This window comes from Sprattus sprattus, assembly GCF_963457725.1.
Source record: "Sprattus sprattus genome assembly, chromosome: 7".
Taxonomy (NCBI): domain Eukaryota; kingdom Metazoa; phylum Chordata; class Actinopteri; order Clupeiformes; family Clupeidae; genus Sprattus; species Sprattus sprattus.
Window position 1 is genome coordinate 28,899,326 of NC_137926.1, and position 22,614 is coordinate 28,921,939.

At 44.1% G+C, this 22,614-nt stretch overlaps 2 protein-coding genes across 2 annotated transcripts; both read left to right on the plus strand.

Annotated features, from left to right (window-relative positions):
• Positions 1–4,652: 4,652 nt before the first annotated feature.
• On the plus strand, positions 4,653–18,757 carry mov10l1 (Mov10 like RNA helicase 1; the record flags this gene model as incomplete). The annotated part of the gene is made up of 25 exons (XM_080841785.1): positions 4,653–4,743; positions 5,120–5,307; positions 5,567–5,663; positions 5,934–6,171; positions 6,572–6,742; positions 7,025–7,162; positions 7,301–7,756; positions 9,002–9,196; positions 9,286–9,400; positions 9,682–9,859; positions 10,186–10,256; positions 10,367–10,458; positions 10,693–10,751; positions 10,875–10,966; positions 11,061–11,145; positions 11,274–11,452; positions 12,198–12,344; positions 12,563–12,684; positions 12,972–13,071; positions 13,420–13,566; positions 13,664–13,837; positions 14,134–14,283; positions 14,623–14,730; positions 14,997–15,137; positions 18,671–18,757. The coding sequence occupies 25 exons, from the start codon at positions 4,653–4,655 to the stop codon at positions 18,755–18,757; spliced, it is 3,621 nt and encodes a 1,206-aa protein (XP_080697911.1).
• A 1,547-nt stretch (positions 18,758–20,304) lies between these two features.
• Positions 20,305–21,582, plus strand: szl (sizzled; the record flags this gene model as incomplete). Its single annotated transcript, XM_080842307.1, has 4 exons — positions 20,305–20,594; positions 20,709–20,881; positions 21,048–21,140; positions 21,272–21,582. The coding sequence occupies 4 exons, from the start codon at positions 20,305–20,307 to the stop codon at positions 21,580–21,582; spliced, it is 867 nt and encodes a 288-aa protein (XP_080698433.1).
• Between the last annotated feature and the right edge of the window lie 1,032 nt (positions 21,583–22,614).

Below are 22,614 nucleotides of genomic sequence, written 5' to 3' on the forward strand. Positions count from 1 at the left end.
GCTCATGAACTCAAACCAACAGCAGGAAAAGTAGAATATTTTGTTTCCCTGACTACTGGATTTAATAACTCTGTACACTAGGCTCAGAAAAAAACTTCCCATGGTGATTCTCAAGTGCTTCCAGACATTATGAAAAAAAAACATGACCTGGAGACGTGTCTGAGTCAGTTTTTGTTTTCCTTTGTTTGCTCCTGTTTTGTTTTGGTAGAGTAATTGATCCTATGATCGGAAATAGGAAGCTTATGTCAAAACGGAATCCGATTAGTGCAAACCAGCCCTGTTTGATCTTAGTTGTAGGAATGCAGTGCATTTTATGTTTTTGTATTCAATAGGTCAGAGAATCATGCACACTGAAATAGTAACAGACTATCCCAAAGATTTGCATCTGAGACTATGCTTGGCCTTATTTGCACCCTGGCAAGGAAACAAAAATCCTATGTTATCTACTGCCTCCTAGTGGCATGTACAGGACCCTGAGTAGTTCATTGCCAAACTCCCTGCAGGAGACTGGCTAAATCAGGGGTCTCAAACTCAAATTACCTGGGGGCTGATGAGCGTCCAGTCTGGTCATTGGGGGGCCAGATTTTTACGGTAAACGTTGAGGCGGCCCATTTAAATCAATGGCACTTTGCGGGCCAGATAAAATCCCTTGGGGGGCCGGAATTGGCCCGCAGGCCTGAGTTTGAGACCCATGGGCTAGATCATCCAAGGACTTTAGCAATGCATTTTTTATCCAGTTGAAGTAAACGTTTCTTTCAAGTGTTGCATGCACTGCATGAAATCTGATGATTCGAGATTATGTCTGGCAGAGATGCCTTGTTGTAGAGACAGGTAGTGGAGAATACTGATGTTCTTGAATGTGGTAAACAATCATGCATTTCATTTGAAAAGTGGTGGTGAGATTTTTCCACATATCACTAGTGCCTTATTTTCAGGGCTTTCAGTGAAACTGCATGTAATATGTGTAACCGCAGCAGACTGATAAACATACTGTTTACGGATGGTTGTAATATTTATCCATAAATAGTGCATAACATGAGCTTTAACATGTTCAAGCCCTGATGATAATAGTGCAGTTACAGTGGTTGCTGTGGGCGATGTATTCTGTGTTTGCTATGAACATTCTATTAATGTTTTATGAGCTTGCATCTTTTGATCTAACCCAAGGACTCTGTGACCTAATGACTATGCAGCGCTAAATTTGGCACTCACTGCAACTTTCTGTATTCGAAATGTACTGCCAAGATGATTACCACCTTTTAAACCAGACCCCCATGTTAGTGAATGTATTGCTTCCATTCCTATTCTTGTCTGGGTGGACCTCAGCCTGTCCAGTAGCAAAAGAGGCCAAAAGGTTGTAACAGGGGGACTTTGGGAAGCACCTGGAAAGAAACGCGATGGATTACACGGACGGCAGTGATGTCACTTTGCCTGGACTCATCTGTCCCCAGAAGAAACAAATTGGATGTTAGGCCTGTTTTGGTCAGCATCACTTTGCTTGTTGCCAAGCAGCTGTAGTTGTATTAATGGGAGCCATAGCGCAATATAAATCAATAATATTCCTTTATCTTGATATAGTTTGTCTTAATCTTCTGCAAAAAAAAGAGTTTGAATAAATATTTTGAACATGTTAAAGATCCTGTCAGTTTTCTTTTCACTCTGGTACACTGAGCCGGCAATGAGCTACCAGCCCAAATAATTGTATTTCCATAAACCCGATGCAGAGCTAAATCTAGCCTCCTGTGCAAGACAGAACATCTTTCATTTGTTCTTCAAAATAGTCTGAAACGAAGGTTATGAAACTGTTATGGAACAAAAAACATGAATAATTGTCTGTGTGCATAGCTGTGTCATAAAATTGATAGATAAACATAACTCCTTAGCTTTGAGCTATGATTTTGTGGAAAACTCAGGTATTCAGTTGCCTAGAGATATCTGGCTGCGTCTATTCTACAAGTATTTCAAGATCTGGGCAACATTGAAACCTTAATGCAGATTTGCTCCACAGATGAAGAAAATATTTTCAAAATAAAACAAAAAGATAGATTGTATCAAATACAGAGGAGCTGGCAGCAGCTCTTCTGCCCCAAGGAACCCTTACAAATTAAACATGGCTGTTTAAGGTCAAATACAAAGTACAAAGACAAAGATAAACAGGTAGAGCTTTTTGCTGAATGTGCCTAAAGATGGATTCTGATTCTGATGCATGGCACAAAGCTGGCCAGGGTTTGTGTTTACATGGACTTACAGGGGCTGAGCCTCATCATAAAAATATCCATGCACGCCGTGTCACAGGAGCATCATCTTGAATTACCAGTGACATGGAAAACAGCATTTGATGCCAATTGCAGGCCTAAACAGGTAAAATGTTGTAAGTGAGGCTCTTTCACCATTGCAGTGGCTATGCCATGTTATATCATGTAGGTAGGGTATGTTTTTGTATTTTATCATGTTATTGTATCTTAAATGAGAAATCTAGACGATCAGTGGGTTTTTGGTCTAATTAATATAGAAAACTAGAAAATGCATTTCCTGAAGGAAATACCAGTGCATGAAATGCAAAGGTTAAGAAAGGAAGAAGAAAAGAAAGAAGGAAAGAAGAAAGGAAAGAAGAGTGGAAGAAGGAAAGACAAAAGGAAAGAAGAGTGAAGAAAGGAGAGAAGAGCGGAAGAAGGAAAGAAGAGTGAAAGAAGGAAAGAAGAAAAGAAAGAAGAGTGAAGAAAGGAAAGAAGAGTGGAAGAAGGAAAGAAGAAAAGAAAGAAGAGTGAAATAATGAAAGAAGAAAGGAAAGAAGAGTGAAGGAAGGAAAGAAGAGTGGAAGAAGGAAATAAGAAAAGAAAGAAGAGTGAAAGAAGGAAAGAAGGAAAGAACAAAGGAAAGAAGAGTGAAAGAAGAAAATAAGAAAGGAAAGAAGAGTGGAAGAAGGAAAGAAGAGTGAACAAGAGTGGCTCTGGATGAAGAGATAAAGAGAGAGTGAAAATATTGAAAAAAGGAGATAAAAATGGAGTGAAGAAGAGAGATTGAGTGTGAGAGAAAGTTGACTGAGAGAGAAAGATGGAGAGATGGAGAGAAAAAAAAGTAGAGAATGGATGGTGTCTTAATGTTCCTAGTTACAGTTAAATTGAGAGGGACAGAGAGAGTAGAGGTTCCTTTGATTTGGTGCAGCTGTCAGTGAAGCACAGGTGCAAGCCAGTTTAAAGACCCTATTATGATGTCATAATGGCCCAATGTAAGTCAATGGGAGAAATTTATATTTGTTTTTCTTTAATATCTTAAAAAGTATAAAGTTTAGAAAAGTGAAAAATACATAGCATAAGTGTCGTTTACAAGACCTACGCGTCAAAGTTTGAATGAAGTTTCTACGTTAAGCGGTTCGGGCTGAATTAATCGCAGAAAAAGGTAACAAGAAGAAGAAGAAGAAGAAGAAGAAGCCTAGGAATAACAATACAGGGCATTTCATGCACTGTAACTATTATTACAGTGCATGAAATGCCCTGTATTGTTATTCCTAGGCATTTTCTTCTTCTTCTTCTTATTCACTTTCACTTTTCTTTCCTTTCTTCACTCTCCTTTCTTCTTTCCTTCTTTCACTCTTATTTCCTTCTTCAACTATTATTTCCTTCTTTCACTCTTCTTTCCTTTCTTCACTCTTCTTTCTTTTCTTCTTCCACTCTTCTTTCCTTTCTTCACTCTTCTTTCTTTTCTTCTTTCCTTCTTTCACTCTTCTTTCCTTCATCCTCTCTTCTCTCCTTTCTTCACTCTTCTATACTTTCTTCTTTCCTTCTTCCACTCTTCTTTCCTTTCTTCTTTCCTTCTTTCACTCTTCTTTCTTTTCTTCTTCCTTTCCTAACTTTTGCATTTCATGCACTGGTATTTCCTTCAGGAAATGCATTTTCTAGTTATACACTTGCGCCCTCTGCTGGTGATATTCGGACATTAGGCCTATATTTTCTAGTCATCTAGCCTCAAAAAGGACACAGACCAGTCAAGTGACTCCCCTGATTGAACTGACGTCATTCGTCAGCAGATGCTAAGGTCGACATTGGTTAACATTAATGTTGAAAAATCTAGCGGTGAATTCGATTTCTCAGCGCGTCCGTCTTCTCTGTGCTGTAGATTATTTCCCAACGTGAACCTGAGTGGAGCGTCTCCAATTAAATGTTTGTCCATAAATGAATTCCAACTTGACCTGAATTCTGTTTACCTATTTGCATTATCGCGGACTTCACATCAACTAAAATTGTGTCACTTGCCTGGACTTTCCCTGAAAGTTTGGCCCACAGAAAGCAAGCACGCTAGGCCACTCAGCACGTGAGAAAAGGGTCTTACCAGCGTGCTAGTGTAAGTTGGCGAATGGCATTGTTTTTAGCTGGAATAAGTGTCTGTCTCTTTCAAATGTCATTATTTAAGTATCATTTGGATTTGCATCGATAGGGTTTGGTTAGAAGGTATTGTCGTTTGTCGGAGGAATTGTCTTCTACTTTGCCCACTCATTAGCTTAACGTTAGCTCACCAACTAACTTGCTGGGGGCTAATACGTTAGGGGGAATTACCTGTGGCCATATTCCATCCATGCTGAGGTTTAGCTAGGTTTTTCGTCATTGATTTGATGGTAACTTTTTTCTTTTACTCTTCATAGGCATTTCTTAAGCATGGCAACAGCAGTGCATTTTGTGGTGTCTAAACTGCTGTGGCCCTTGTGGAGAAAAGCTGAGAACGACGATGATGAGAAGTTTGGTGCAGGTTTGTTTCTACTCAACTATGCAATGGCGCATTTTTGACATGTCCTAAAAACAGAAGCGTTAAGAGCCATTCCATCTTTAACTACATAGCTGGCAGCTAAAGGGGACACATCAAAGCCTTAAAAGTTGCTTAACTAATAATTAAGTTTAAGTAAGCTAATTGTATGCGTTATACCCTTTACCCTTTCAGCGGCCTTACTCTAAGACAAGTTGTGCATAATACCTGCAATTTAAGGTCTTCTTCACATTTTTGGTAGATTGCAGATTGGCAGCCACAGGTGTGCTGCTATTGTCTAAAATGATTTAATCTGACATGTGGAATAAGTCATTACTATTTCTATCACTATCATTAAAACAATACTAATTTGATTCTATAGCTACTGAGGAGATCCAGCAGATACGTGGAGGTGTGGTGACTCGCCTGTGTCTGGACTATGGGCTGATCAATGACACCATCTACTTCACTTCGGGAGAGGTCCTGGGTGGGGTGCCACTGCGTGAAGGGGATGCCGTCAACGCTATAGCTGTCCGTGATGGAGTTCAGGGTGGCTGGAGGGCCATCAGGGTGAGTCTAGTGGGCATGTTTGGGTCACTCACTGGCAGACGTGATGGGCTGGTTGTTGTCTTAGTTTATTACCTGTGTCAAATGTAATATAATGAAGTATAGTTGAGGTTAAGTTGGGTTACTGATGAGCGTATGGTCATCTCTGGGTCTTCACCCATGACTGCTAGTTTGCCGTTTTATATGCTCTTCTCTTCTCGTCTGCCTCTGCTTTTTCATGATGTGGTGCTGATCTTTCATCTCTGTTGCCCTTCAAATGTAGGTGGAGCGACAGACTAATACGTGGGAGGACATGGGTGAAGCGTCACTGGAGAATGACTTTGAAAAGCTCAGACCTCTGGTTGGCACAGTGACATCATGTGACCGTGATGGAGGGTTCATTAATCAGACAACCTTTTTTCCGCGCTCTGCCCTGTGTGAAGGTCGCTGCCCTTAATTCTCCATTGTAAAGATGATGTTGAATATCTGGCATTGGTTTCCATTGGTCCCATTTGTTGTCTATGGTTCTGTTTGCAGGTTATGAGCCAATGAAAGGAGACTGGGTCCAAGCGCAGTATGTCATCAGCGCCACCCACTGGTCCAGTCAGGCTCGTTCTGTCTCCCCGCTGCGCTATCGCCGTCTCAACCAGGTAGCTCTCAGACCCAGCAGCTCTCAGACCCAGCAGCTCTCAGACCCAGCAGCTCTCAGACCCAGCAGCTCTTAGACCCAGCAGCTCTCAGACCCAGCAGCTCTCAGACCCAGCAGCTCTCAGACCCAGCAGCTCTCAGACCCAGCAGCTCTCAGACCCAGCAGCTCTTAGACCCAGCAGCTCTCAGACCCAGCAGCTCTCAGACCCAGCAGCTCTTAGACCCAGCTCCAGACCTGTTGTACTGTGTTTCAGGTCGCTGTTAAAAGACCCTTATTGATTTGGTGGACACCACTTGCCAAATAGAAAGTTCACTGTTGTTTGTTGATGTTGATAATGTCACAGTATTAAGATGAACATATATGGTCATAATGTAGATATCTATAACATATTATTAGATTTGATGTTAATTTGGAGAATGATCAAATGTGAGACTGGCATGTTTAACTCTGCTTAACATTGCTGTTGGTATAGCTGTAGCTTCAGAGAATGACGCTGACTATTGTGAACTTCAGCCTTAGTATGTCATCCAGTTATGTGCAGGATAGCGGTAATACCAATACCAATGTCTGTCCCAGTGAATGAATAGCAAGTCCTCCTCTTTGTGTCTTGGGTGTGTCTACTTAGGTGCGTGTGTCCAGTGTGTTTGGGAGCAGCGGCGTGGTGGAGGACAGCGTCTTCTTCAGCCTGGACTCCCTGCTGCTGCCTGCTCAGTATAGGCCCAGCCCTGGGGACCTGGTCAGCGTGGTGGTGGTAGAGAGCAGTCAGTCCTTCTACTGCTGGAGGGCCCTGTGCATGGCCCTATCTCACAGGTAAGAGTGGGTTAGTGTCCTAGCACCCAAGCTAGCTCCCATAGCTGGAGCTCAGCTGGAAGAGCAAGGTGCCAAGGTCATGGATGCAAAACTCAGGAAATGCATGTGATTGTATATACCCCTGATAATGGAATTTGATAATTGAATGTAAAATTTGATTCATTTAATGGTAAAGTACAACCTGCTCATTGAAATTAAATTTAAAAAAATGCAGATGCATGTTTTTCATACATATAACTGACCTTGTTCTACCTTTGCCTCCTGCTCTTTTGGGTGTGATAGTGCAGGACCTGTGTTGCCCATGCCGGGAGCAGAGCTGGAGTCTCTGTTGGAGAACAAAGAAGGCCTGGTGGTCAGTGCAAACACTGACTTTGGAGCACTGTTTTTGGGAGAGAGCAGAGAGCTTCCGATATGGATAGAGTACGTTTTTCAATATTTAATAGTTTATTGACTGCATATTATTGATCAAGACAGCTCATTGAAATGTTTTTAAGAGTGAGTTTGAAAACCAACGACTTGTTGTGAATGTTCTCTCCCTTATTCCATGCCTTGTCTCAGGAACAAGGGCTCAGAGCCCCATCTGTTGAAGTGCTGTGATTTTGCCGGTTGGGATTCACAGGAGCAGTTCACCTTCATCCTGGGCCTGAGCACTACTAGCCCCATAAATGGCAAATCGCCCCTCCTGCAGCCTGGCAAAACGTGGCTGATTAACGGGGGGGCCCCGGTGCCAACCAACCCCTACACAGCCTACACGCGTGCACGGGGTTCTGTGCTGGGCGGCATCGGTGGGTACGGGCTCTGCCCTCTGCCCTTCCTCACTGGCCCGGTGGAGGTGGTCGATGCGGAGCAGCTGCGGAGAGATGAGGTGGATGGAGACGATGAGGCGGGCACAGACGCCGTGTATGAGGAGCTGCGGCAGGCCGCAGGGCAGAAGAGTGCCACACGCACCTTAGAGAAAGGCCTGGAGATAGCGCCAGGAAAGAGGGTCTCCGTCACGGTTGGCTGCCGTGGAAAGTAAGTGGCAGTGGTGTTGGCGGTGAAATTGAAATGTACTGGATGAGAATAAGAATGGATTGAAATGACTAATGGACTCATAATGCTAGGTAGTCCTTACTGAGTCACTTACCATAAGCAATTTATCATCATTCTTAATCAAGAGGTTTTGCAGATGAAGCAAGATGTTATCAATTGGATATCTCACTACCTAACTTGTAACAATGAAGTGTTTTCTCTCAGGTTAAATTGGAAAGGATGAGAATTGACATGGTTTTGAAAAATGGGTTGCAATCAGGGTGACAGACTTATTGTAATCTAGTGTTTAATGAGCTGATTCTAATTCTCTGCTGTTTGGTGTACAAGGCCATGAATCTTTTTGTATTCTAGTGCACTAGTGTTTATTTCTGTAGAGAATCTGGGTTTAAAGTTGCTATTAAAGTAAAGTATAGTATTTTAATTTAAATTAGTGCTGTCAAACGATTAAAATATTTAATCGCGATTAATCACATTTTTGTCATAGTTAACTCAAAATGTATTAATCACAAATTTGTATCTATGTCCCTTCAATCATTTTTTTTTTTGAAATGCTCTTATCAACATGGAAAAGTGGATTGGCTTGCTTTATGCAATGTTTTATTTGATTGAAAAACAACATTGCCAAACAGGGCGGTACAAAATAAAATTATAAAATGCACATTTCAGATAAACAAGGACTCCTGCACCTATAGTGCAGTTAAACCTTGGCTTAATATTTTCTTTTTTTCAAGTTTGCTGTGAACATAGAAGTCAGGCCTCTTATTTCAAAAACAATGAACCGTAAGAGTTAGGTAACCAATAAAAGGTAAGCCTACTACTTCTGTGCTTTCAGCCAGCTGCCTGTTGACATTTTCAGACAACAGTGAAGCTCGCTTTTTTTGCACAACACAACTTTTAAAGGTAAACTTTCTATTCAGAAGCTTTTTATCATCCATTTCGCCGTATCACGCATACCATTCACTCAAACGTAACGTTAGCCTACTACACAGTTTGGGAGAGCAAACTGAAAAGAATTTAACGGCGTTAAAATGGGCTTGCGTTAACGCCGTTAATAACGCGTTAAACTGACAGCACTAATTTAAATATAATTCCTCTGTGTTGATTCCACATTAATTATGTGATTTTTACATTTAAATAGCCATTATTACAAGCTTCTGTCTTTAAAGGGGGAAAAAACCCACTTAATCGTGATTAATCGTTTAAATGATTGACAAATGATTCCAACAGGAGCCTTGGTCGCTGTGCTGAGCTACTATTGCTGCACTTCCCCTCCTTCACCATCGGGCGGCGCCTGGTGGTCGCGGTGAGCAGCAGGGAGGAGACGCTGCTGATGCCCAGTGCTCCCTACAGCCCTGCTCTCCGGCAGCCCACCCAGCAGCAACCCACCACGGTGCGCACCGTCATGGGCCCTCCACCTGTCCGGTCAGTGACTCCTTCTCCACCTACACCAGTACCCTGTACAGTGACCTTTTCACATGTTGTGACTAAAGACATTTGGTTTGTGTTGTCAGGACGTCAAAAAGGCACTTGCCCAACTTCTTGGGGAGCTACCCAGTGCCACAGACCCTGCGTGACTGTCTGGAGTTGAAGAATGACGTGCTGGTTGTTCAACCCCAGTTGGGAGAGGTGAGCCTGTGCAGGGCCTAAACATCCACAAGTGGTCCAATCCCCATAAATCTTATGTCACATGTACTTAATATAATTACTAAGTGATATAAAGGAAGTTCTGTATGAACATAGAAAAAACACAGCAGATGGCATTTTGAAGATAAAAATATGCTTGGTAACCTGAAATACAAGAAGCCAGGTGTGTGAGCTGAGACGGACGGACGTAAGTGGATTAGTGAATCTTTTGCATCTCCCTTCTCCTCTCCTCTCTTCTCCCCTCTCCTCTCCTCTCTCCCCAGCCGCTGTCTATGACCAACATGCAGAGGCGCTTCTCCACGCTGCTGTGGCTGGACGAACTCCATGCCGAGAATGAGCTCAGGGAGTTCAGCATCAGTGGCGCGCTCCTCCGCAAGGGGGCCATCCACCTACACCTAGAGGTGCCCGGTCTGGCTGAGGGCCGACCCAACCTCTTCATTGGTGAGGAACCTCTCTGTTGGGCTCTTGTGCTAGAAAATGGCCTTGACAAAAGTCAGGTCATAGGTTTATTTGCTGGGAGTATTCACATACTGGTTAAAAAATGAATATGCCCCTTGCCTATACTGTTAGTTACTTTGGCTAGGTCTCTGCAGAATATATTTGTCTAAACTGCTAGCTCTCACAGTACCTCTAGGTAGATGTGTGCTCATGTTCAGTTGTCAACCTCCTGATCAGTTGCAAAGGAAATGTTCCTTTTAGTTTTTTTTCCCCCTTGCTTGCAGTGTGCTCTCTGTTTTAGTTGGATTGTCGTATGATCTTGTGTACAGGCGATAAGGTGCATCTCAAGAAGCCTCTGACTGGGGGTGTAGTGGTGGAGTATATCGGCTACGTTACAGAGGTAACCTCATGAGTCTGTTGTGACTGAAGAGCTCATTGGCAGATTATAGATGGATGGCAAGAATGTTTTCCACGGTTTGACCGTTTGCTGCCTGTGTCTGACACCCACAGATCAATGAGGAGGATGTGAGTCTGAGAGTGAATTATGATTTCCATAAAGCCTACCTTGGAGAGCCTTTAGACGTGGAATTCAGCTTCAACAGGTAATCCCCTCCATCCCAAATACAGTGATCAGAAAATCTGTGAACACTGAACGAGAGAACTTGTTTCATTGATTCTAGCACTGAGGTCATGCTTAAATGAGGGTGACTGATCAATATTTTCATCCAGTTTTATCTGTTTTCCTCTCTTTCATTCATTATTTATGTCTCACTTCCTTCCCCACTCTCTCACCCCCCCCATCGTGCTATAATGCATGCATGCTATGATCATACCAGGCTGACGATGCGACGATGCCACCTGGCCATCAATCAGGCTAAGGACTTTGGGGAGGCTGGTGAGCACTGTCCATATCTTCCATTTCATTCCTCTCCATTGGATCTAGTGCTCCCCCCCCCCCCCCCCCCCACAATGCTGACGTTGTTGTTGTTGTTGTTCTGCCTCTAATTGCGGTGCCCAGTGCTGTTCCCCAGCGTGCTAAGGGCTCAGGACCCTCAGTGGGTGGGAGAGTGGGGGCCAGAGGAGCCCCTCAGAGATGTGGAGGAGGACGCGGTGAGGAGAGAGGAACAGGACAGAATAATATTTGGTTTAACGGGTCAGCGGGTGTTGGATGTCTCATCCTGTGGCCCCCTTTTTAACATTACAGGACCAAGAGGTGGGAAAGGAGCATGATCTCGAGGACTCCGGTGTGGCTGGAGACATGGTTTCTGTTGCCACACAGACAAAAACGGGTAAGCAGCCAATTCATTTACACAAGTTTTGTTCCAATTAGGGGGTGGGGAATATACACAGTTGAGCTGTTGCAACGATAACTGACTTCAGCAACTTCAGACTTCACCTTTCTCTGTCTCTCTTACAGATAGAAAACCGAAGAAGGAAGTTCCTAGTTCAGGACAGTTCTTCAACCGCAGTCTGAATCCAGCTCAGAAGGAGGTGGTGAAGCACATATTGGCAGGAGATTGCCGCCCCACCCCTTACGTCCTGTTTGGGCCACCAGGGACTGGAAAGACGGTGACTCTCATTGAGGCCATTCTACAGGTGCTAATGAAACTTTAGCACTAGACATGTAGCAGTGTGACCGTACAGACACTTATTACACGGCTCTTAATGCTGTAGAATGCTTCATTCACTTGAATGGGGCTTCCCAACGTTCTGCAGTCCGTTATTAACCGATAACGGACCGTTGCTATGCAATAATGACCGCTGTCAAGGAAAGTGGCCTTTTTGCCTCTGATTCACCTCTTTCGTAGCACTCCGCAAGTAGTCCGGTAACTTATTAATAGAGTTTCAGCGGACGGTTTAGCAGCTGTTATCTAAAGAATGTTCAACGTCTTTGAAGTTCAATGTCTTTGGCGAACTATTTCTCTGCTTTTTAACACTACGTATAGTAACAAATACATTGTAAAAAGACACACTGTGTTAAGTAATTTTTTTGTTTTGGCAAGTAGCCGTATAATAAGCGGGATAATGTATAGAACGCCGGTCATGATCGGGAAAATAAGCCCCTTCAGGGTGAAGCAATACCCCTCCGCTTCGCGTCGGGGATGCTGTTCGCCTTGTCGGGGCTTATTTTCCCGATTATGACCTGCGTTCTATACATTTTCCCTTACATATGCAACCTATTTTCTATGTAACTACCTATTTGGTCATAATGGTATGATTGAGAGCAGACTGTATGAAATTGACTTGTTGGTGTGAAACCTGAACAGTTTAATGGGTGGTTATAAGGAAATGGAGTTCCTCAGTGAAAGGTCACTGACCAGTGGAGTCTATCCTGCTGTAGGTGTACCACCGCGTCCCCTCCAGCCGCCTGCTGGTCTGCACGCCCTCCAACAGCGCGGCCGACCTCGTCTGCATCCGGCTGCACGACAGCGGCTTCCTCCACTCTGCCAGCCTGGCACGCGTCAATGCCTCCTGCAGACAGGAAGAGGTACTGCATTTACAGTGTCAAACTTATGTTTATATCCAATCCGTTTAACACACAACTGCCCTCTCTCCATTCAGAGACCAAAGCATACTTTTGTTTTAGTGTTAATTGAAATTTCTCACTTTTGATCAGTCTGGGCAGAAACAGAAGAGTTTGTTTTTATGCAGAGGGCCATGTGTAGAGGTTGGGGCTTACACTGTGCCTGTTTCTGCTTGTCTCAGTCCATCCCTGAGGTGTTGCGGCAGTACTCGCGTGCGGGAGAGGACATCCGCCACGCCTCCTTCCACAGGATCGTGGTCAGCACCTGCTCCAGCGCTGGAATGTTCTATCAGATCGGCCTGCGGTGAGAGTCCTTAAAGAGATCAGAGGGGGTGAGGTGCTGGAGTCCGTGTCCAGGCCCGGTGGTTCTAACTGCCAACTGGCTGATTTCTGTGAAAACAAATACCAATTTTTTTATTTTTTGCGTCCTTCTTGAGCAATCATTTTTTTCAGCCTGAAGTTTTGTGTTTTTGCACAAGCTTTTCAGGGGTGGATTTAATTAGGTTACCATGTGTTATGGCTGATATTTGTGTGTTTTTAATGCATCAGATCTTTGGTTTTACTTCGGTTAACTTTAATTTGCCTCCTCAGTGTTGGCCATTTCACCCATGTGTTCCTGGATGAGGCGGGCCAAGCCACAGAGCCGGAGTGCCTGATTCCCATTGGCCTGCTGTCGGAGAAAGATGGCCAGGTCAGACTCCACTCAGCATGGCAACAGGCCATCATCTGTGACTTATGATCAGCAGTCTGTTCAAAGTTCAACAAGCAGTTTGCTTGTGGATTAATTTAGTGTAATTAGTGACTTGCGAGTCATTTTACTTTTTGAACAGCCATAGAGAGTTATTTTTGAACTATAATTAGTGTGTTTGATTGGACTTGCCCATTATATCTGTGTATAGCTCTTGATTCTAGATATAAGAACTTTTATGTGATGTTTAATATCTGGAAGCTTGTGTTCACTATTGAAAGTAAATCCTAATTTCATTGGCACTGGTGGTGGACTTTGCTAGAATGCAGACCTTTCTCTCCTTATGTGCAGATAGTCTTAGCTGGCGACCCCTGTCAGCTTGGCCCAGTGGTGAAGTCCAAACTGGCCTCTGTGTTTGGGCTCGGTGTGTCTCTTCTGGAGAGGTTAATGGCCAATCCCCTCTATGCATGTGATGAGAACGGCTACAACGCTGCTGTGGTGAGCACCTTGTGTCAGGATGACTACTACGTGGAACCTTGCTTTAATTTAAAATGTCTCTTGATCTGCTCTATATGACATTCACATGTTTCCCCAGGTGACCAAGCTGCTCTATAACTACCGTTCCCATGATGCTCTGCTCTCGCTGCCGTCGCGGCTCTTCTACGCTGGGGACCTGTGCATGCGGGCACCGAGATCTGTGGTGGACTCGCTGTGCCACTGGGGCCGGCTGCCCACCAAGGGCTTCCCCTTCATCTTCCACGGAGTGCGGGTGAGTTGAGCCGCCTCAGAGGGTCCCCACCCTGTGCTCTGGGGGCTGGGATGTCTGTTTTTTAGATGTGCAGTTCAGAGGGAGAGAGCTTGACAACTGTTGATGTGACGTTTGCTAGACAGCACATCTCTTTAAGTAGGGGAAAGAATGTTTATGGTTCCCCTGAAGTTTTAGACTTAAACAGTGTAAGGTGCACAGTAAGTCATACTGAGGTGCTTTGTATCATAAGGGTAATAATAAGACACATTTACCCTGTGATTTTTTTTCCTGACAACTGCCAAACCCATCTCTTCCAGGCCACTGAGATGCGGGAGGGAAACAACCCCTCGTGGTTTAACCCTGGAGAGGCAGTGCAGGTCATGCTGTACTGCTGCCAGCTGGCCAAGAGAGTCTATAACCCCATCTCCCCCACCAACATCGGCATCATCGCCCCCTACAGGAAACAGGTAGCCAACACAGACACGTCTCATTCAGGAGCTGCACCACATTACACTTGGCCTTCACACAGAAGTGATGTGCCTTGCACCTTAAAATATCTTATATACATAAAGGTTCAGCTGGGCTTCATGCATTTTTAATGGCTGTCTGACTACTGAGACACAAGCCAAGCACGTCTGATTAAAGGCGGCTTTGTTCTGAGGTTACAACCACAGGGCCCCTGGGCAGACCAGCAGCCGTCTTTCTGTGGTCAGGAGCCTGGCTCTCTCCTGCCCTGCCCTCTCCGTGGCTGCTCACTGCGTCCTCTCCAATGGTGTGTGGCTGCTCTGCCTTGTGTGTTTATTCAGGTGGAGAAGATCCGAGTGCTGCTCCACAGGGTGGGTCTGGGAGACATCAAAGTTGGCTCGGTGGAGGAGTTTCAAGGACAAGAGTTCCTCGTCATCATCTTATCCACGGTGAAGTGCATGTCCACACACCACTGGCACTCAGTCACACAGTCACAGTCACAATTTAACCAGTCATGTTGTGTTTCTGGTACAACCATTATTAACAGTTAGCAGTTCAGGCCATCACCGAAAATGTTTGTGTAGATAGATTAAAGCCAGTGGATCTGAAAACTACTCATCACATGCATAATTGTGTTCTGCGATGTAACCTTGTGTTGTTATTTTGAGGCAATTCACTATCAGTCTCTCAGATTTGATTTGACTGTTTTCTTCAGGTGCGATCCAATGAGACTGTGCTAGAGGAAGACCTCCAGAGCGTACTGGGGTTCCTGTCCAACCCCAAGCGCTTTAATGTGGCCATCACAAGAGCCAAAGCCCTGCTCATAGTGGTGGGCAACCCCCACATTCTCATTAAGGTAGCTGAAGCAACCGTCCACTCTGTACACTCTTCAGGATTGCACAGGAACAGCCATGAAGAAATATTTCTTATTGGATGTGTTCTTTTCCCTACTCATTGGGCAGTACAAAGGCCCAGCCTTTATGGATTAAATGTGTATTTATCCAAAGTTTTTTTGATTGATAAATGTTTTTTTCACTGTGTTATGTAGGACCCTTGTTTCAATGCCCTGCTACAGTACGCATTTGACAATGGAGCTTTCATCGGTTCCGATCCCCCTGTCTCTCTCTCTGCGTCCAAGAAGTTTGTGGTCTTTTCCTTCTCTTGACAAATACAGTTTGGCAAATAGGAATAGATCCATTCATTTGTAAACCTGATTGTTTATAGCTGTTTGTTTCTGTCTCACCCTTCAGGGCTAACTCAGAGAAAGAAAGCTGTGCTGTACCCTGACAGGAGAGCCTTACCCTGAAAGCACTCTGTCACTTTTCCAAAAGTTTTTTGTTTATAAAATAAATAATACTCATTCCTGAAGACAAGCTAATGTGTTTTATTTTTGTGGAGGAAATTGTGTGTACACATAAAGGATTTTTAAATCTGCAGACATTAGTCTATTGTATGTAATGGCATTGTAAAGTTTAAGTTTGTATGCCACATTGCAGTCATTTATTTATTACCTACTCCCCAAAATATTCGATATGAGGTTGGAGAAAATGTGAATGTTCATTTTTGACTGCTGTATAGTTGGCACTTCAGCAACCACTGCGTATGAAAGCAAAGGGCATTAACCAGCGTTTCTCAAAGTGTGGGGCGCGCACACGGGTAGGGCGCAGAGACGTGACAGGTGGGTCGCGAATGGACGCGATGAACGGGAGATTTTCCCGTTGCAATGTCTTCCTTTTTAGACAATAAGGACCATAAACCCCCATCAAAGAAATATGGTATAAATTGGCCTATTAGGTATTGTATTAATTAGCCTGTTGTTAACCTTTCCGGCTAGTCGTAGTCGGAGATTACAGGGGAGACTTTTGATACTTCACCAGTGCCGAAGTGTTCTATATTCTAAACTGCAGGGCTAGCTCCATAGACATATAGTATACATGTATGTCTATGATAAGCTCCCTTTCCCTTCGGTCTGCGGTTGATGAGGGAATTAATGGTAACTTGACTTGGCCCGAGAATTTATTCTCAACACTGGTTGCACAGATTTCAACGTTACAGCAACACAACTTTGCTCCGGTCGTTACATCTGATCTAACTCGCTCTCGCTCTATCACACCCACCCTGTAGCCTACGTGTTGCTACATTAGACATTATAGGAGCCGCACCATTATACAACACTGTATTCAAATGAGATGGGGGACCGGGATGGAAATGTGAACTGGAACCATAGTGCAAACATGTTGATTGACGTCGGCGTATTACTTGCAGCGGGACATTTTTTTTATTTATTTTTTATTTTTACCGGAGCATGAAAGTGTAGTGGGCGATAGGATAATATTGACGTAATAGATAGCCTACACGAGATACAAAGTGAACATTTCGTTAAATTTGTCAATTTTACATTACATTTAGCAGATGCTTTTATTCCGTACACGGGAGATTTTGAGCTTGGCCTACCATTGATAATACATAGTAGGCACTTTTTCTTTATTTTTGGAACTCAGCCCATTTAAGTCAAGGATTGACACCATTGCACTTTTACTTCTCCATTTCTGAACTGATGTTATTTGTTATTGATTTTCTCTTTTTGTGAAATGATTACATTTGTTATTGATTAAGATTTAGAACTTCTCGTTATTTCAATAAATTTGACAATTTTAAGCTTGGCCTACCATTTTATTGGAGTGATGAGGGACAGGTGGGGCTAGACAAAAAACCTTTGTCAAAGTGGGGAGTGACAGAACAAGTTTGAGGAGTAGAGCTTTTGCAATGTTGTGAGTATGGGCAGATGTTTACCGAAAGTATAGGCTACTGCACTTGGCGTGTTAATGTAATGGTATTAAAGTCCTTATACTGAATATATTGTGCAAGCCTTGTTTGTCCAGGGCCATCTGTAAGCCATCCATAACCCTATAGATTGTTGTTTACCAGATTTGGAAAGCGAGACCTTAGAGTGCTTGGCGGTTAGGTTAATTGGCTAATGTATTAAGCTAATGAACTGAGCCGTGTTGTTTCAAAAGAGTATGTGATACTCTGCTCACAATGTGTGAATGGCCCATATTAAAGCCATGAATGGCCAGTGACATCAGTGGTCAAAGAAGCCATTACTCATGCATTGCAGATGTATCATGGAATTACCCTTGCAAAGTGAGTTCAACATTTCAAGTGTGTGTCAGCTTAACTTCTGAAATGAGTCGTTCAACACAGCAGACACACGAGGGGAACATGATCCCGACCTGGTGTTCATTCCCAGACCCTCCTGTATGGCTCACTGTTCTAGGAATGCTGTGTGGCCTATGACTCAGATGCCTGCTTGACTTCTTGATTTCGTGCTGCAATTAGCCGTTGTACAGAAGAGTACTGAGTAATGAGATTTTATCATTTCTCATTGTCATAACTTATGTATTTAGTAACAACCGAAATGTACCTTCTCACTGAAACTCAGACTCAAAAGACAACAGGAGCACTGATGTCATAGTGTGTATGTGTATGTGTGTGTGCACGTGCTCGTCTCTGATGGAAGGGAGCGCTGCCGTCAGGTCTCCTGTCTATGTGTCACGGCAGCGTCTCCACTGAGCCTGCCTGAGACTGCATTCATGCGACAATTGAGTGTGAGTCTGTCTGCAGTGACAGCCCCGGTGGAGCCCCTGCTAAAGGGGTAATGACTAGGAGAGTTGGGTAAGAGACTGGGGAGGGGGGGTGATGGTGGTAGACTAGGGAGATCCACATGACAGCTCTAATGAGCCAGGAGGAGATGACTTTTATGTGAGTGGAGTGGGACGAGCTGGAGGTCTTTGATGTGGCTTCAGGTGCCTGGGCGCTGCTCTAACCCAGAGCCTGCTGTCACACTTGGGTTCCGATTGGGTTAGATGAGTCCTTGGCTGAGCTTTGCCAGCCTTGTTGAAGTCGACTGTACTCTTGCTGAACGTTCCTCTGAAGCACCTAATTAAAACGTGAAAGTTTTGTAAGGAATCTTCAAACGCCACTTGACATACTTTAAGGTCACTTTCTTATTTATCAATGAATAATAGACTCCTTGAACACTTTTCTAATAAAACACTATGACATGGTGCCTCATTCAGACAATGTTTATGTCCTGGACTGGGAGCCAGACAGATTCACTGATATTGTTTATGTTTTGGGGCATATTGTGTATGGCTGGGTGCCCTGGTCCCATTAGGTGACACCAGCCGCACATTAACAACACAAACACAGTTCACAGATGGGCAGGAGGGCCATTAGAAACCAAAACAAGCTCCTGGGGGGATGACTACATGTGAGACAAAGGCAGGTTAGTCAAACGAATGCCCCCCCATTGTTCGCCCAAATTGGTCTGTGGCTGTAATTGCCCAGTTAGGCCCCCTTGCAAACTCCCGTCTTTGCCTGGTGCAGCTGTGGCTGATTCAGGGGGGCAGCGAAGGGAGTCATTTGGACTGGGGACGGGACGGCAGCAATGGAGACATGGAGGCTCACGAGTAGGTCTGTGCAGACCTGTAAGATATCTGTGGGCTTGGCACGCTGCTAGCCTTGCACCATTTGCCTCGTTCCGGCTCTGTTGAGAACAGCAGGCTACTGGCCTTCACATCATTTATCTAGCCTTGAAGCTACCAAAGACAACCTTGTTTTATAAATATAAATCTTCAGTCTCTCACTGGGAAACTGTGGACGGAGACATCCTTTTGGCATTTTTACCTTCATTTATATCATCAGTCTTTAGACCACCCTGGTCAGATAGACAGATTGATTTACAGTGATAGATAGATAGATAGATAGATATATAGATAGATAGATACATTTAGAAATGTTGTGTGTCATGTGTACAAGATCGCTGCTGTACGTATTCAGCTACACACATACAAGAGGTTCCCAATTCCTCTTGCAAGCTAAAGAATAGAAACTGCATGATTTTGACATAATTACCCTTCAAGGAACTGGGAAAACATCAAAATGGATGTATATATTTATATACAAATTTTCAACAGTTTAACAATGTGAAACTACATTCAATTTAGTCTTACAAATCAAGAATTGGAAGACAATTCATATGGTTGGCTTACACATAGTATGGTTAATTGCCAATTGATCCTAACATCAGATGTTATCATACAGTTGTAACAGCAGTCTAAATTAGGCCTGTTTAGTCTGTAAGGCAGACGACCGTTAGAACAGCAGCTAAATGGTAGCATTTAGCATTTCAATATGAAAACAGCACAGAGGTACATCAAAGGCATTTGAGGGGTGGCTGAGGCAGCAGACAGGCTGCCCCTAATGAGAGGTGAGCGAGGCAGAGGAGTCTGACCGTGGAGGGGCCCAAATTAACATAGAGGAGACACGAGAGGAGCTGACAGCACACAGGAGTCTGCCAGTCTGACCATACACTGTTCTTCTCAGACAACACAGAGACACTGCAGTCCAGGTCACTGGAACTGGCACCACATTTTCTGAACATCTACACAACAGAAAAGAAAACATTTTGTTGAACCAGTCAGAAGAAGAAAAATGTCTGATTACAGTACAAACCTATAAATAGTTGATGGAAGTGGATGTAACAATGATTCCTCACCAACATTAATAACAACTATCTGCCTCTGCCTGAAGATATTTATCCACCTTCCCCTTATTAATAAACGTGTCCATCCATACAATTTAACTTGCATTATGCATTATGTGGAGTGACATTACACATACATTTGCTGTATATTTGTAGATGAATTCATTAGTTCATGCTATCCTGGAGAACCAGAGAAACTCAGATGAGTATCCTAGGCTGTGAGTCTGAGACTTTGATTGTTTGTCTAATGTCCCCCTCCCCTCCCTCCCTCCCTCTCGTCTGCAGCCCGTTATCTCCTGCTTCACACCTCGTCTGCTGCTCTTTGATAGGCTGTTGATAACTGGGCCAGACTGGGGTGGCCCACCTGTATATAAAGGCAAGGACTCTCAGTCACACTTCACTTCAGCAGGTTTCGACCCATACAGGACTTCCATTCTCCACTAGACCCTGTCAATTGACCTTCTCTGCTGGAACCATGGCTCTCTTTGCAACGCTCAGCACCCTGGCCTCCCTGTCTCTGCTTGCCCAGTGCTGGGCCTTCGACTTGGGCCAGTCTACTCGCTGTGTGTCCATACCTCGTCAGATGAGCATGTGCCAGGATGTGGGCTACTCAGAGATGAGACTGCCCAACTTCCTCGGGCACAGCAGCCTGGAGGGCGAGGTGGTGCCACGCTCGGAGGACTGGCGTCCACTGCTGCAGACCGGATGCCACCCCCAGGCTAAGGCCTTCCTCTGCTCCCTCATCGCTCCTGTGTGCTTGGACACGTAAGTACACTTGACTTTCCATGCTAAAATTTCACTTCTTTTCTGCATTCTGTCTCTGCATTTGCTTATAAGCATTTTGACCACTGTCTGACCAAGGCTTTTTGTGTTGTACAGGTTTATTCAGCCATGCCGTAGCCTGTGTGTCGCCGTGCGGGATAGCTGTGCCCCCGTTCTGGCCTGTCAGGGGCACGCCTGGCCAGAGGCGCTGGACTGTGACCGCTTCCCTGCTCAGGAGGACATGTGTCTGACCACTCTTATTAAACCAATGGGTGGATACATGCTTAAAGGTAAGGCATCCCTCCTCCTTCACACAAACACTCACCATACTCTTCCTTATGCTTTTGTCCATTTAAGAAACAACCTCTAAGTGTTTTTAAATGCCATTTTAACAACCTGTGTGGATCAATGTGATGGGCTTGGTCTTGAAACTAACTGGTGACTCTCCCTTTATAGATTTGCCTCAGCCAGCCTGTCAAGACTGCCCTGCTGTTCATGAACTCCCTTCTCTGAAAACACTGCTTGACTCGTTTTGCCTGAGTGATTTTGGTGAGTATCTGTTCTTGAAGTGTACAGTGAAAGTCAATTTCGTCTGGGCGTCAATACATTTGTTACACGTTTGCGTAGCAAAATGTGTTTGTGATTATCACACAGACTGACCTTCTTTTCATCATTTAAAGTTGTCAGAGCTAAGCTGTCTCGCCACCGTCTGCCGTCTGGTGAACCGGAGTTTGAAGTGGAGGGCCGGGTAGAGTTCATCCAACAAGGCCCCCTTCTGCCTTACGACACCAACAGCCTGCTGCAACAGTGGATGCTCATCAACCTGCGCTGTGCCCACACGCTAGTGCGACCCGGCCGTGCCCAGCTCTACATCCTCTCCGGGACGGTCAAACCTGAGGGTACCATAGCGTTCAAACATCTCTTCCCCTGGCACAAGAAAGACATCAACATTGCCGTGGCGACACGAAAATGGAAGCATCACAAATGTTGAAAAGACTGAAAGTAAACTTTCAGCGAAGGTCACACCTATGCCTCAGCTGGAGGAACTCCTTATTATTTGGGGAGAATGAGTCTTCGAACACTGAGACTGGAATAGCGTCGCATCGGAGCTGGCTTCTCCAACTGACTCGCTATTGCCCCCCTCTGGTCAATTCAGTTGCTCACTTAATACAGCTCTGTGAAAAGAGAAACCAATGCACTCTGTATATTGTATATAGAAACACACAAAAGGTAAATGATTTGTAAAGACTAATATTTGTATTCAGATGTGTGTGTATATTTATCTTTATTGCGTCTTTGTGGGATTAATAAAATATATAATTAATTCAGAATGTACTGCATTCCATTCCAGTCATTTAATATTATATATCTAAACTTGTATACATATACAAATAAATGATTTCATGGAATTTCGTGAATCAAGACTAAATATGTAAAACTGCAAATGATCATATCCCTGTCAAACAAATTCTTACTTTAAAAAAAGTGTGATGATGAGAGGCATTAAATAATAATCCTTGTTATGTTTAATCTGGTTTTTAAAGAAACTAGTGATGCTCATGTAAAGCAAAAAAATCAATCTGGCCATGTTTGCAGTGAGTGAAAAGTGATGAAGGCTCTCCTTAGTAACAGCTGATTTTGGATCATGTCCAGTCCCCATCCAGTCCAGTGAACTGTTACTGGGTTTACGTGATTGTGCTGGAGAGAGAAGAATCTGGAACAGATTATACCCAATTACGTAAATGCTGATACATTCTCTCATAACTAATGGTGTAGTATTAGGGCTGGGTGCGTGTGATGGAAGTTGCAATGCTGTGTCTCAGTCAACTGAGACATAGAAAGAGAATGGCATGAACATGTATTCAGCTTGCTTTTAATGCGCTTTGTTCTTTTTAAACAGCAGTACTTCCTTTAGGCTTCAAATGAAAGCAGTGACTTACTGCTGTGGGTCCCTGCCTGTTGGATCCATTAGGGTTTAGAATCCTAATCACATCACCCACACTTGAGGGTCATTTAAATGCAG